The sequence below is a fragment of the Panulirus ornatus genome, chromosome 20 (assembly GCF_036320965.1).
Source record: "Panulirus ornatus isolate Po-2019 chromosome 20, ASM3632096v1, whole genome shotgun sequence".
Lineage (NCBI taxonomy): Eukaryota > Metazoa > Arthropoda > Malacostraca > Decapoda > Palinuridae > Panulirus > Panulirus ornatus.
Window position 1 is genome coordinate 41325001 of NC_092243.1, and position 12814 is coordinate 41337814.

General features: G+C 41.5%; 1 protein-coding gene across 2 annotated transcripts in view; it reads right to left on the reverse strand.

Annotated features, from left to right (window-relative positions):
* The window catches only part of LOC139755962 (uncharacterized), a 223175-nt gene that overhangs the window by 115432 nt on the left and 94929 nt on the right, over window positions 1-12814 (reverse strand). For both annotated transcript variants that reach the window (XM_071674798.1, XM_071674799.1), the window contains exon 5: window positions 3688-3829. In XM_071674798.1, the coding sequence (XP_071530899.1) occupies window positions 3688-3829 (142 nt within the window). The remainder of the gene's footprint in view (window positions 1-3687; window positions 3830-12814) is intronic.

The following is a 12814-nucleotide window of genomic DNA, read 5'->3' on the forward strand; positions in this document are numbered from 1 at the left end:
TGAAAAAATCTTACGATTATGCATTATGATAAATAACACTCATTCCTAATGATGAAGAAACACAGGTTGATGCTGAACAGTTAGGTGTTGGCAGTTCAAAAATAGTCATCAAAATCATGTATGCAGTACAATATGTAAGACACACTGAGCACATCATGACATTATATCACCCATAGAGTACCCTAATAATGGTGAATACAAAGTATAAATAGAAAAGAAGTAAATAAAAGTACTACATGAGTACTGGCCCTCAGCTGACTAAGTCATTGATTATGTGCAAAACTGTAGCCAAACCCTGCATAAAGGCAGCATCTCATTGGACCCTAGCCATATCTCCTGGTTGAGCGATGGTTAGCAAGCCGTTCAGGACGTACAAACTGATTTTTGATGGCTGTGCCTTATAGTTGTAGTTTGTAGAGAAAAATAGTTTATATTCTTTTGTCATAATTCATGGCTAAAGAGTTAAATGAAATTAAGAAATAAGTTAGAATATGTATAAAGAAGCTACTCATAATGATAGTTGTGGATGAATGGAGCATCCTGGGCAAAGAAACTGTAAATGTTGACAGTAAACTTTAAGAGACTGTATGAGAGTAGAGATGAGGTCTAATGATTTAGAATTCCCTCTGCATATTGTATAGAGCAAGTAGTTAATTATGAATATGTAGTTGTGGATGAAAGGGACAATTACATGGATAACCAGTGAATGCAGAGAACATTAGAAAGTTCATGAACTGTAGGACAAAAAAGAGAGGTTGAGAGATGGGATCCATTGTGGGTATAAAGCTCCCCCCCCTCCCCTTTTTTTTTCCATATATACAAATGGTCATGAGAGGCAAGTGTTTTGGGAGCAGCTGAATGAGTGTGTTAGCGGTTTTGATGCACGAGACCGGGTTATAGTGATGGGTGATTTGAATGCAAAGGTGAGTAATGTGGCAGTTGAGGGAATAATTGGTATGCATGGGGTGTTCAGTGTTGTAAATGGAAATGGTGAAGAGCTTGTAGATTTATGTGCTGAAAAAGGACTGATGATTGGGAATACCTGGTTTAAAAAGCGAGATATACATAAGTATACTTATGTAAGTAGGAGAGATGGCCAGGGAGCGTTATTGGATTACGTGTTAATTGACAGGCGTGCGAAAGAGAGACTTTTGGATGTTAATGTGCTGAGAGGTGCAACTGGAGGGATGTCTGATCATTATCTTGTGGAGGCTAAGGTGAAGATTAGTATGGGTTTTCAGAAAAGAGGAGTGAATGTTGGGGTGAAGAAGGTGGTGAGAGTGAGTGAGCTTGGGAAGGAGACCTGTGTGGGGAAGTACCAGGAGAGACTGTGTACAGAATGGAAAAAGGTGAGAACAATGGAAGTAAGGGGAGTGGGGGAGGAATGGGATGTATTTAGGGAATCAGTGATGGATTGCGCAAAAGATGCTTGTGGCATGAGAAGAGTGGGAGGTGGGCTGTTTAGAAAGGGTAGTGAGTGGTGGGATGAAGAAGTAAGAGTATTAGTGAAAGAGAAGAGAGAGGCATTTGGACGATTTTTGCAGGGAAAAAATGCAATTGAGTGGGAGAAGTATAAAAGAAAGAGACAGGAGGTCAAGAGAAAGGTGCAAGAGGTGAAAAAAAGGGCAAATGAGAGTTGGGGTGAGAGACTATCAGTAAATTTTAGGGAGAATAAAAAGATGTTCTGGAAGGAGGTAAATAGGGTGCGTAAGACAAGGGAGCAAATGGGAACTTCAGTGAAGGGCGTAAATGGGGAGGTGATAACAAGTAGCGGTGATGTGAGAAGGAGATGGAATGAGTATTTTGAAGGTTTGTTGAATGTGTCTGATGACAGAGTGGCAGATATAGGGTGTTTTGGTTGAGGTGGTGTGCAAAGTGAGAGGGTTAGGGAAAATGATTTGGTAAACAGAGAAGAGGTAGTAAAAGCTTTGCGGAAGATGAAAGCCGGCAAGGCAGCAGGTTTGGATGGTATTGCAGTGGAATTTATTAAAAAGGGGGGTGACTGTATTGTTGACTGGTTGGTAAGGTTATTTAATGTATGTATGACTCATGGTGAGGTGCCTGAGGATTGGCGGAATGCGTGTATAGTGCCATTGTACAAAGGCAAAGGGGATAAGAGTGAGTGCTCAAATTACAGAGGTATAAGTTTGTTGAGTATTCCTGGTAAATTATATGGGAGGGTATTGATTGAGAGGGTGAAGGCATGTACAGAGCATCAGATTGGGGAAGAGCAGTGCGGTTTCAGAAGTGGTAGAGGATGTGTGGATCAGGTGTTTGCTTTGAAGAATGTATGTGAGAAATACTTAGAAAAGCAAATGGATTTGTATGTAGCATTTATGGATCTGGAGAAGGCATATGATAGAGTTGATAGAGATGCTCTGTGGAAGGTATTAAGAATATATGGTGTGGGAGGAAAGTTGTTAGAAGCAGTGAAAAGTTTTTATCGAGGATGTAAGGCATGTGTACGTGTAGGAAGAGAGGAAAGTGATTGGTTCTCAGTGAATGTAGGTTTGCGGCAGGGGTGTGTGATGTCTCCATGGTTGTTTAATTTGTTTATGGATGGGGTTGTTAGGGAGGTAAATGCAAGAGTCCTGGAAAGAGGGGCAAGTATGAAGTCTGTTGGGGATGAGAGAGCTTGGGAAGTGAGTCAGTTGTTGTTCGCTGATGATACAGCGCTGGTGGCTGATTCATGTGAGAAACTGCAGAAGCTGGTGACTGAGTTTGGTAAAGTGTGTGGAAGAAGAAAGTTAAGAGTAAATGTGAATAAGAGCAAGGTTATTAGGTACAGTAGGGGTGAGGGTCAAGTCAATTGGGAGGTGAGTTTGAATGGAGAAAAACTGGAGGAAGTGAAGTGTTTTAGATATCTGGGAGTGGATCTGTCAGCGGATGGAACCATGGAAGCGGAAGTGGATCATAGGGTGGGGGAGGGGGCGAAAATTTTGGGAGCCTTGAAAAATGTGTGGAAGTCGAGAACATTATCTCGGAAAGCAAAAATGGGTATGTTTGAAGGAATAGTGGTTCCAACAATGTTGTATGGTTGCGAGGCGTGGGCTATGGATAGAGATGTGCGCAGGAGGATGGATGTGCTGGAAATGAGATGTTTGAGGACAATGTGTGGTGTGAGGTGGTTTGATCGAGTGAGTAACGTAAGGGTAAGAGAGATGTGTGGAAATAAAAAGAGCGTGGTTGAGAGAGCAGAAGAGGGTGTTTTGAAATGGTTTGGGCACATGGAGAGAATGAGTGAGGAAAGATTGACCAAGAGGATATATGTGTCGGAGGTGGAGGGAACGAGGAGAAGAGGGAGACCAAATTGGAGGTGGAAAGATGGAGTGAAAAAGATTTTGTGTGATCGGGGCCTGAACATGCAGGAGGGTGAAAGGAGGGCAAGGAATAGAGTGAATTGGAGCGATGTGGTATACAGGGGTTGACGTGCTGTCAGTGGATTGAATCAAGGCATGTGAAGCGTCTGGGGTAAACCATGGAAAGCTGTGTAGGTATGTATATTTGCGTGTGTGGACGTATGTACATGTGTATGGGGGGGGGTTGGGCCATTTCTTTCATCTGTTTCCTTGCGCTACCTCGCAAACGCGGGAGACAGCGACAAAGTATAAAAAAAAAAAAAAAAAAAAAAAAAATGGTTTCACACACATGTTCTTAATTTATGTGTACGTGCATTTTATTACTTACGTGGTAACATTGGTGAGTGCAGTTAAGTTTTGCCCAAGTTGTGTGATGTCATCTCTGGCCACCTGCATTGATGTGTGCAGTCCGTTGAGTGTTGCCATTACAGACTGGAGTCTTGGCTCAATGGTTTGCCCTTCATCATTGTCTGGCCAGAGAACATTTCTAATGAAAGTTTTTGGAATATCTGTATTTTTATCCCAAAGGCACTTGTATATTATAAAACGATTATAAACTGTAAGCACAGTATATGTTACAACTTAATGTTTTCAGCTACAATTATGGTGTCTTCCTCCTTTCTACATCTTTGACTTACCTTATAATAAATCTTCCTTGAATATTCAAGATGAGGTATTTTTCAGTTTTTCCAGATAGTGGAAAGAAGTGTTGGCTGCATCACTTACTTTAGAAACAAACCATCATACAGAACTTCTCAGCAAATGATTAATTTGTTGTTGTTGATCCTTCAACAGGAAATCATGAATTTCAATACTAGGAATCTGTATCTGCCATATGATCTTGAATACAGAAAAATGCCAGAATTTTTACATGCACATCCATTCCTAGCATCACCATGCCCCAAAGGAAACAGCATTGCTACCCCCTGCTTCTGTGAGGTAGCGCCAGGAAAACAGATAGAATAGGCCACATTCATTCACACTCAGTCTCTAGCTATCATATATGATGCACTGATACCACAGCTCCCTATCTACATCCAGGCCCCACAGACCTTTCCATGGTTTACCCCAGATGCTTCAATGCCCTGGTTCAGTCCATTGACAGCACATCGACCCCAGTATATCTCCGCTCCAATTCCTGCTATTCCTTGCATGCTTCTCACCCTCCTGTATGTTCAGATCCCAGTCGCATAGAATCTTTTTCACTCCATCCTTCCACCTCGAATTTGGTCTCACACTTCTCCTTGTCTCACCCCCTCGACACATATATCCTCTTCATCAATCTTTCATCACTCATACTCTCCATATGTCTAAACCATTTCAACACACCTTCTGCTCTCTCAACCACACTATTTCCACTCATCTCTCTTACCCTTTCATTACTTACTCAATCAAACCACCTCACACCCGATATTGTCCTCAAACATTTCATTCGCACCACATCCACCCTCCTCCGTACAACCCTATCTACACCCCATTCCTCGCAGCCATGTGATATTGTTGGAACTACTATTCCTTCAAACATGCCCATTTTTGCTCTCTGAGATGATGTTCTCTCCTTCCACATATTCTATTTCATGTGTAGTGGGGTGGCAATGGGAGTGGATGAAGGCAGCAAGTATGAATATGCACATGTGTATATATGTATATGCCTGTGTATGTACAGGTACACCACCAATTTTCCAGTACTCTTGGTTCTAAAGCCTTGCCAGATTGACCATTTTGCTGGACCAACCGTGGTCACGTAATAATGATTCATCGACACACCTCAAATCCACTAATTATGCATCTCCCATGTGTCTAAAGCATACAATGGACTGCTAGAAATTTAGATTAAACAAATATTGAATGTTTGAGCACCCTAAGATGGTAAGTCTGTCTTTAGATTGTTTGAATCCTGTGGGGTCTTCTTCATCTAAAGTTGTTAATGTTTTCTTAGGTTTGCATCACCAGAATAATGCAGTTTCATCTGCATTATACACCTGCTTAGGGCGGAGGTTCTGGTCACCTATGAGTTTCACAAATTCATCCACATACCCGGCAACTCCTTCATGGTCTGCAGGCCTCTTTTCTCTGCACACTTTATTCATGGAAAGTTCATGATGCTTTTTGAATCTTTGAAGCCATCCTTCACTATAGTCATGCTCATTTTGTAATTTAAGTTATTTATGGAACAACTTAGCCTGTTCAATTATCATGATACCTGACAAGTCCACTCCATTACTCCGATGTTGTCAAAACCATTCCATGATCACTCGCTCATGCTCAGTACGCTTACCATCGTTCATAGCTTTTCTAATCGTCATTTGCTTCTTGGAATTGCTGTCTGCAGAGAATTTCAATATTTTTTCTCCTTTGCATCTTTATATCATAACCAGTTGATGAACCAATACTGTAGATGTCACACAGCTTACACAACGAAACACCACGGTCCATTTTTTTCAACAGATCTACTTTATCTTGGATCAATATGGACTGGTGTTTATGTTTGACACCAAGATTGACACTCGCATATGTTTTAGAAGCCATAGTTAGGGTTAAATTTAAGCAAAATAAGCTAAGAATCTCACAGAATTCTGGTGTCACCACCAACAAGTGCAGTGTAAAGAATGTAAATAAGCACAACCTACACACAACACCATCTGTGGCCGCCAATAACTTCAAGTTCCCTCATGTAATTTTGTGAGGAATAAAGGAGGTGCCGAACCATTAGTTGCCAGAAATTCAATCGTGTATCTGTATGTGTATGTATACGTTGAAATCTATTTGTATGTATATGTGCATGTAAGGGCATATATATATATATATATATATATATATATATATATATATATGGTATTGCAGTGGAATTTATTAAGAAAGGGGGTGACTGTATTGTTGACTGGTTGGTAAGGTTATTTAATGTATGTATGACTCATGGTGAGGTGCCTGAGGATTGGCGGAATGCGTGCATAGTGCCATTGTACAAAGGCAAAGGGGATAAGAGTGAGTGCTCAAATTACAGAGGTATAAGTTTGTTGAGTATTCCTGGTAAATTATATGGGAGGGTATTGATTGAGAGGGTGAAGGCATGTACAGAGCATCAGATTGGGGAAGAGCAGTGCGGTTTCAGAAGTGGTAGAGGATGTGTGGATCAGGTGTTTGCTTTGAAGAATGTATGTGAGAAATACTTAGAAAAGCAAATGGATTTGTATGTAGCATTTATGGATCTGGAGAAGGCATATGATAGAGTTGATAGAGATGCTCTGTGGAAGGTATTAAGAATATATGGTGTGGGAGGCAAGTTGTTAGAAGCAGTGAAAAGTTTTTATCGAGGATGTAAGGCATGTGTACGTGTAGGAAGAGAGGAAAGTGATTGGTTCTCAGTGAATGTAGGTTTGCGGCAGGGGTGTGTGATGTCTCCATGGTTGTTTAATTTGTTTATGGATGGGGTTGTAAAGGAGGTAAATGCAAGAGTCCTGGAAAGAGGGGCAAGTATGAAGTCTGTTGGGGATGAGAGAGCTTGGGAAGTGAGTCAATTGTTGTTCGCTGATGATACAGCGCTGGTGGCTGATTCATGTGAGAAACTGCAGAAGCTGGTGACTGAGTTTGGTAAAGTGTGTGGAAGAAGAAAGTTGAGAGTAAATGTGAATAAGAGCAAGGTTATTAGGTACAGTAGGGGTGAGGGTCAAGTCAATTGGGAGGTGAGTTTGAATGGAGAAAAACTGGAGGAAGTGAAGTGTTTTAGATATCTGGGAGTGGATCTGTCAGCGGATGGAACCATGGAAGCGGAAGTGGATCATAGGGTGGGGGAGGGGGCGAAAATTTTGGGAGCCTTGAAAAATGTGTGGAAGTCGAGAACATTATCTCGGAAAGCAAAAATGGGTATGTTTGAGGGAATAGTGGTTCCAACAATGCTGTATGGTTGCGAGGCGTGGGCTATGGATAGAGATGTGCGCAGGAGGATGGATGTGCTGGAAATGAGATGTTTGAGGACAATGTGTGGTGTGAGGTGGTTTGAGCGAGTAAGTAACGTAAGGGTAAGAGAGATGTGTGGAAATAAAAAGAGCGTGGTTGAGAGAGCAGAAGAGGGTGTTTTGAAATGGTTTGGGCACATGGAGAGAATGAGTGAGGAGAGATTGACCAAGAGGATATATGTGTCGGAGGTGGAGGGAACGAGGAGAAGAGGGAGACCAAATTGGAGGTGGAAAGATGGAGTGAAAAAGATTTTGTGTGATCGGGGCCTGAACATGCAGGAGGGTGAAAGGAGGGCAAGAAATAGAGTGAATTGGAGTCATGTGGTATACAGGGGTTGACGTGCTGTCAGTGGATTGAAGCAAGGCATGTGAAGCGTCTGGGGTAAACCATGGAAAGCTGTGTAGGTATGTATATTTGCGTGTGTGGACGTGTGTATGTACATGTGTATGGGGGGGGGGGTTGGGCCATTTCTTTCGTCTGTTTCCTTGCGCTACCTCGCAAACGCGGGAGACAGCGACAAAGTATAAAAAAAAAATAAAAAAAATATATATATATATATATATATATATATATATATATATATATATATATATATATATATATATATATATATATATATTTTTTTTTTGGTTTGTCGCTGTCTCCCGCGTTTGCGAGGTAGCGCAAGGAAACAGACGAAAGAAATGGCAAAACCCACCCCCATACACATGTATATACATACGTCCACACACGCAAATATACATACGTACACAGCTTTCCATGGTTTACCCCAGACGCTTCACATGCCCCGATTCAATCCACTGACAGCACGTCAACCCCAGTATACCACATCGGTCCAATTCACTCTATTCCTTGCCCTCCTTTCACCCTCCTGCATGTTCAGGCCCCGATCACACAAAATCTTTTTCACTCCATCTTTCCACCTCCAATTTGGTCTCCCTCTTCTCCTCGTTCCCTCCACCTCCGACACATATATCCTCTTGGTCAATCTTTCCTCACTCATTCTCTCCATGTGCCCAAACCATTTCAAAACACCCTCTTCTGCTCTCTCAACCACGCTCTTTTTATTTACACACATCTCTCTTACCCTTACGTTACTTACTCGATCAAACCACCTCACACCACACATTGTCCTCAAACATCTCATTTCCAGCACATCCATCCTCCTGCGCACAACTCTATCCATAGCCCACGCCTCGCAACCATACAACATTGTTGGAACCACTATTCCTTCAAACATACCCATTTTTGCTTTCCGAGATAATGTTCTCGACTTCCACACATTCTTCAAGGCTCCCAGAATTTTCGCCCCCTCCCCCACCCTATAATCCACTTCCGCTTCCATGGTTCCATCCGCTGCCAGATCCACTCCCAGATATCTAAAACACTTCACTTCCTCCAGTTTTTCTCCATTCAAACTCACCTCCCAATTGACTTGACCCTCAACCCTACTGTACCTAATAACCTTGCTCTTATTCACATTTACTCTTAACTTTCTTCTTTCACACACTTTACCAAACTCAGTCACCAGCTTCTGCAGTTTCTCACATGAATCAGCCACCAGCGCTGTATCATCAGCGAACAACAACTGACTCACTTCCCAAGCTCTCTCATCCCCAACAGACTTCATACTTGCCCCTCTTTCCAAAACTCTTGCATTCACCTCCCTAACAACCCCATCCATAAACAAATTAAACAACCATGGAGACATCACACACCCCTGCCACAAACCTACATTCACTGAGAACCAATCACTTTCCTCTCCTCCTACACGTACACATGCCTTACATCCTCGATAAAAACTTTTCACTGCTTCTAACAACTTGCCTCCCACACCATATATTCTTAATACCTTCCACAGAGCATCTCTATCAACTCTATCATATGCCTTCTCCAGATCCATAAATGCTACATACAAATCCATATGCTTTTCTAAGTATTTCTCACATACATTCTTCAAAGCAAACACCTGACCCGCACATCCTCTACCACTTCTGAAACCACACTGCTCTTCCCCAATCTGATGCTCTGTACATGCCTTCACCCTCTCTATCAATACCCTCCCATATAATTTCCCAGGAATACTCAACAAACTTATACCTCTGTAATTTGAGCACTCACTCTTATGCCCTTTGCCTTTGTACAATGGCACTATGCACGCATTCCGCCAATCCTCAGGCACCTCACCGTGAGTCATACATACATTAAATAACCTTACCAACCAGTCAACAATACAGTCACCCCCTTTTTTAAAAAATTCCACTGCAATACCATCCAAACCTGCTGCCTTGCCGGCTTTCATCTTCCGCAAAGCTTTTACTACCTCTTCTCTGTTTACCAAATCATTTTCCCTAACCCTCTCACTTTGCACACCACCTCGACCAAAACACCCTATATCTGCCACTCTATCATCAAACACATTCAACAAACCTACAAAATACTCACTCCATCTCCTTCTCACATCACTACTACTTGTTATCACCTCCCCATTTGCGCCCTTCACTGAAGTTCCCATTTGCTCCCTTGTCTTACGCACTTTATTTACCTCCTTCCAGAACATTTTTTATTCTCCCTAAAATTTAATGATACTCTCTCACCCCAACTCTCATTTGCCCTTTTTTTCACCTCTTGCACCTTTCTCTTGACCTCCTGTCTCTTTCTTTTATACGTCTCCCACTCAACTGCATTTTTTCCCTGCAAAAATCGTCCAAATGCCTCTCTCTTCTCTTTCACTAATATATATATATATATATATATATATATATATATATATATATATATTTCCCATGCCCTGGTTCAGCTTACCGACATCACGTTGATCCCTGTAAATCACATTGCTCTACCGATAGCATGCCTTGCATCCTTCTGCGTATTCAAGCCCCAAGCCTCCAATGCATCTTTCAATCTATTCTTCCACCTCCTGCTTAGTTTTCTCTTTTCCTTGTTCCTTCCAATTCTGACATGTAAACCCACTTAGTCATCCTCTTCAGTTCTCATAGTACTACATCTTCAGTTCTCTTAATACTACATCTCTCTCTTACCCTATCATTTCTTATGTGACCAACCCTTCTCACACCACTTATCATCCTCAAACATTTCAATTCTAAAACATTCATCCTATCCATATTTTTGTCTAATGCCCATGCCTTGCAACTATATGGCACTAACTGGGTTACTATACCATCAAACACACTCATCTCCACCCTGAAAGACAGTGACCTCTCTTTCCACACATTTCCCAACTCACCCAAGTCCTTTACCTGCTTCACCCTATCGTTCACTTCAGCTCCCATGGTTGCATTCTCTGATATAGCCACTTCTAGGTATCTAAAATGTTCCACTTCCTCCAAGTTCATTCCATGTAAACTCAAATTTCAACTACCATCTCTCTATGCATTGACATACCTAATAACCCTGCTTTTATCCACATCCACTCTCGACTTTCTCCTTTCACACACTCTCTCAAACTTACACACCAACTTATACAGTTTCTTACTCAAACATACCACCTCCACCATATCATCAGCAAACACCATCTTATCATAATGTGAGGTATCTGTATGTTTATCATGTATATTATCAGGGTAAGCCAAGGAAAGGTCTGCAGGGCTTGGTTGTGGATAGAGGCCTCTGGTTTCAGTGCATTATGCATGACGGCCAGAGAGTGGATATGTGTGTAGGAGCCATTTTTTCATCTGTTCCTTGCATACTTTGTTATTGCAGGAAATGGTGAATGTCCATGAACAAAATTTATGAAAAGAGAAAATTCTCATAGACTTTGAAAATATTTAGACAATTTTTTCCAGCTTGTTACAAGTTGAAGCACATTATCATAAGTCTGTGCATTATACTCCAATTCTAAAGTGCCATAAGGTCTTGAGGCCTTCAGATATTCAAATCTTGTTTAATTCCACAGTGCATTATGTATGTAAATATATAAGAAACTGATTTCCTTTTTTTACATTGATTTTTAGACTATTTTATTTTCTCAAACTTCCTTATGGTATCTTACAAAAAAGAACTACTTTATATTTTTGGAATGTGTTACATCATATTCAAAATGGCATTTTATGCTAATTTCAACACATGATAGACTTTAAATGTTTCTCCCTCAAACCATATAAATAAATGATTTTTTCACTTGTAGTCGCACTTTTTTACATTTATCTTATTTCATATTTTACAGTTTTTTGCATATTACAGTTATCTGCTTTCTTGCCAAAGTGCAGTGGATCACAGTTCTCCAACTACAGTGGTCCTTTTCTTCTCAGACAACTCAGTCATCAGTGCCCAAATTGTTACACAGCAATCATAAAAGTTTTCCTCAGTAATTTGATGAGAGGGAAATATAGTGTCCTCCCCTTACATGCCATGCACATTGAAGTTAGGGTGAAAATAATTGTATCATTTTTTAAATGACATGAGAAGAGTTCCAGTATGGATTATTAGGTTTCGTAGATATTTTTTTATTAAGGGAGCGGGGGGCTGGAAATCCTCCCCTCTCATTTTTTTTTTTTTTTTTTTTTTCCAAAAGAAGGAACAGCGAAGGGGGCCAGGTGAGGATATTCCCTCTAAGGCCCAGTCCTCTGTTCTTAACGCTACCTCGCTAATGCGGGAAATGGCGAATAGTATGAAAGAAAAAGAATATATATATTTATTTATTTATTTATTTTGCTTTGTCGCTGTCTCCCGCGTTTGCGAGGTAGCGCAAGGAAACAGACGAAAGAAATGGCCCAACCCACCCACATACACATGTATGTACATACACGTCCCCACACGCAAATATACATACCCATTCATCTCAATGTACACATATATATACACACGCAGACATATACATATATACACATGAACACAATTCACACTGTCTGCCTTTATTCATTCCCATGGCCACCTCACCACACATGGAATAACATCCCCCTCCCCCCTCATGTGTGCGAGGTAGCGCTAGGAAGAGACAACAAAGGCCCCACTCGTTCACAATCAGTCTCTAGCTGTCATGCAATAATGCCCGAAACCACAGCTCCCTTTCCACATCCAGGCCCCACAGAACTTTCCATGGTTTACTTCAGACGCTTCACAAGCCCTGATTCAATCCATTGACAGCACGTCGACCCCGGTATACCACATCGATCCAATTCACTCTATTCCTTGCCCGCCTTTCACCCTCCTGTATGTTCAGGCCCCGATCACTTAAAATCTTTTTCACTCCATCTTTCCACCTCCAATTTGGTCTCCCACTTCTCCTCGTTCCCTCCACCTCCGACACATATATCCTCTTGGTCAATCTCTCCTCATTCATTGTCTGCATGTGCCCAAACCAATTCAAAACACCCTTTTCTGCTCTCTCAACCACGCTCTTCTTATTTCCACACATCTCGCTTACCCTTACATTACTTACTCGATCAAACCACCTCACACCATATATTGTCCTCAAACATCTCATTTCCAGCACATCCACCCTCCTGCGCACAACTCTATCCATAGCCCACGCCTCG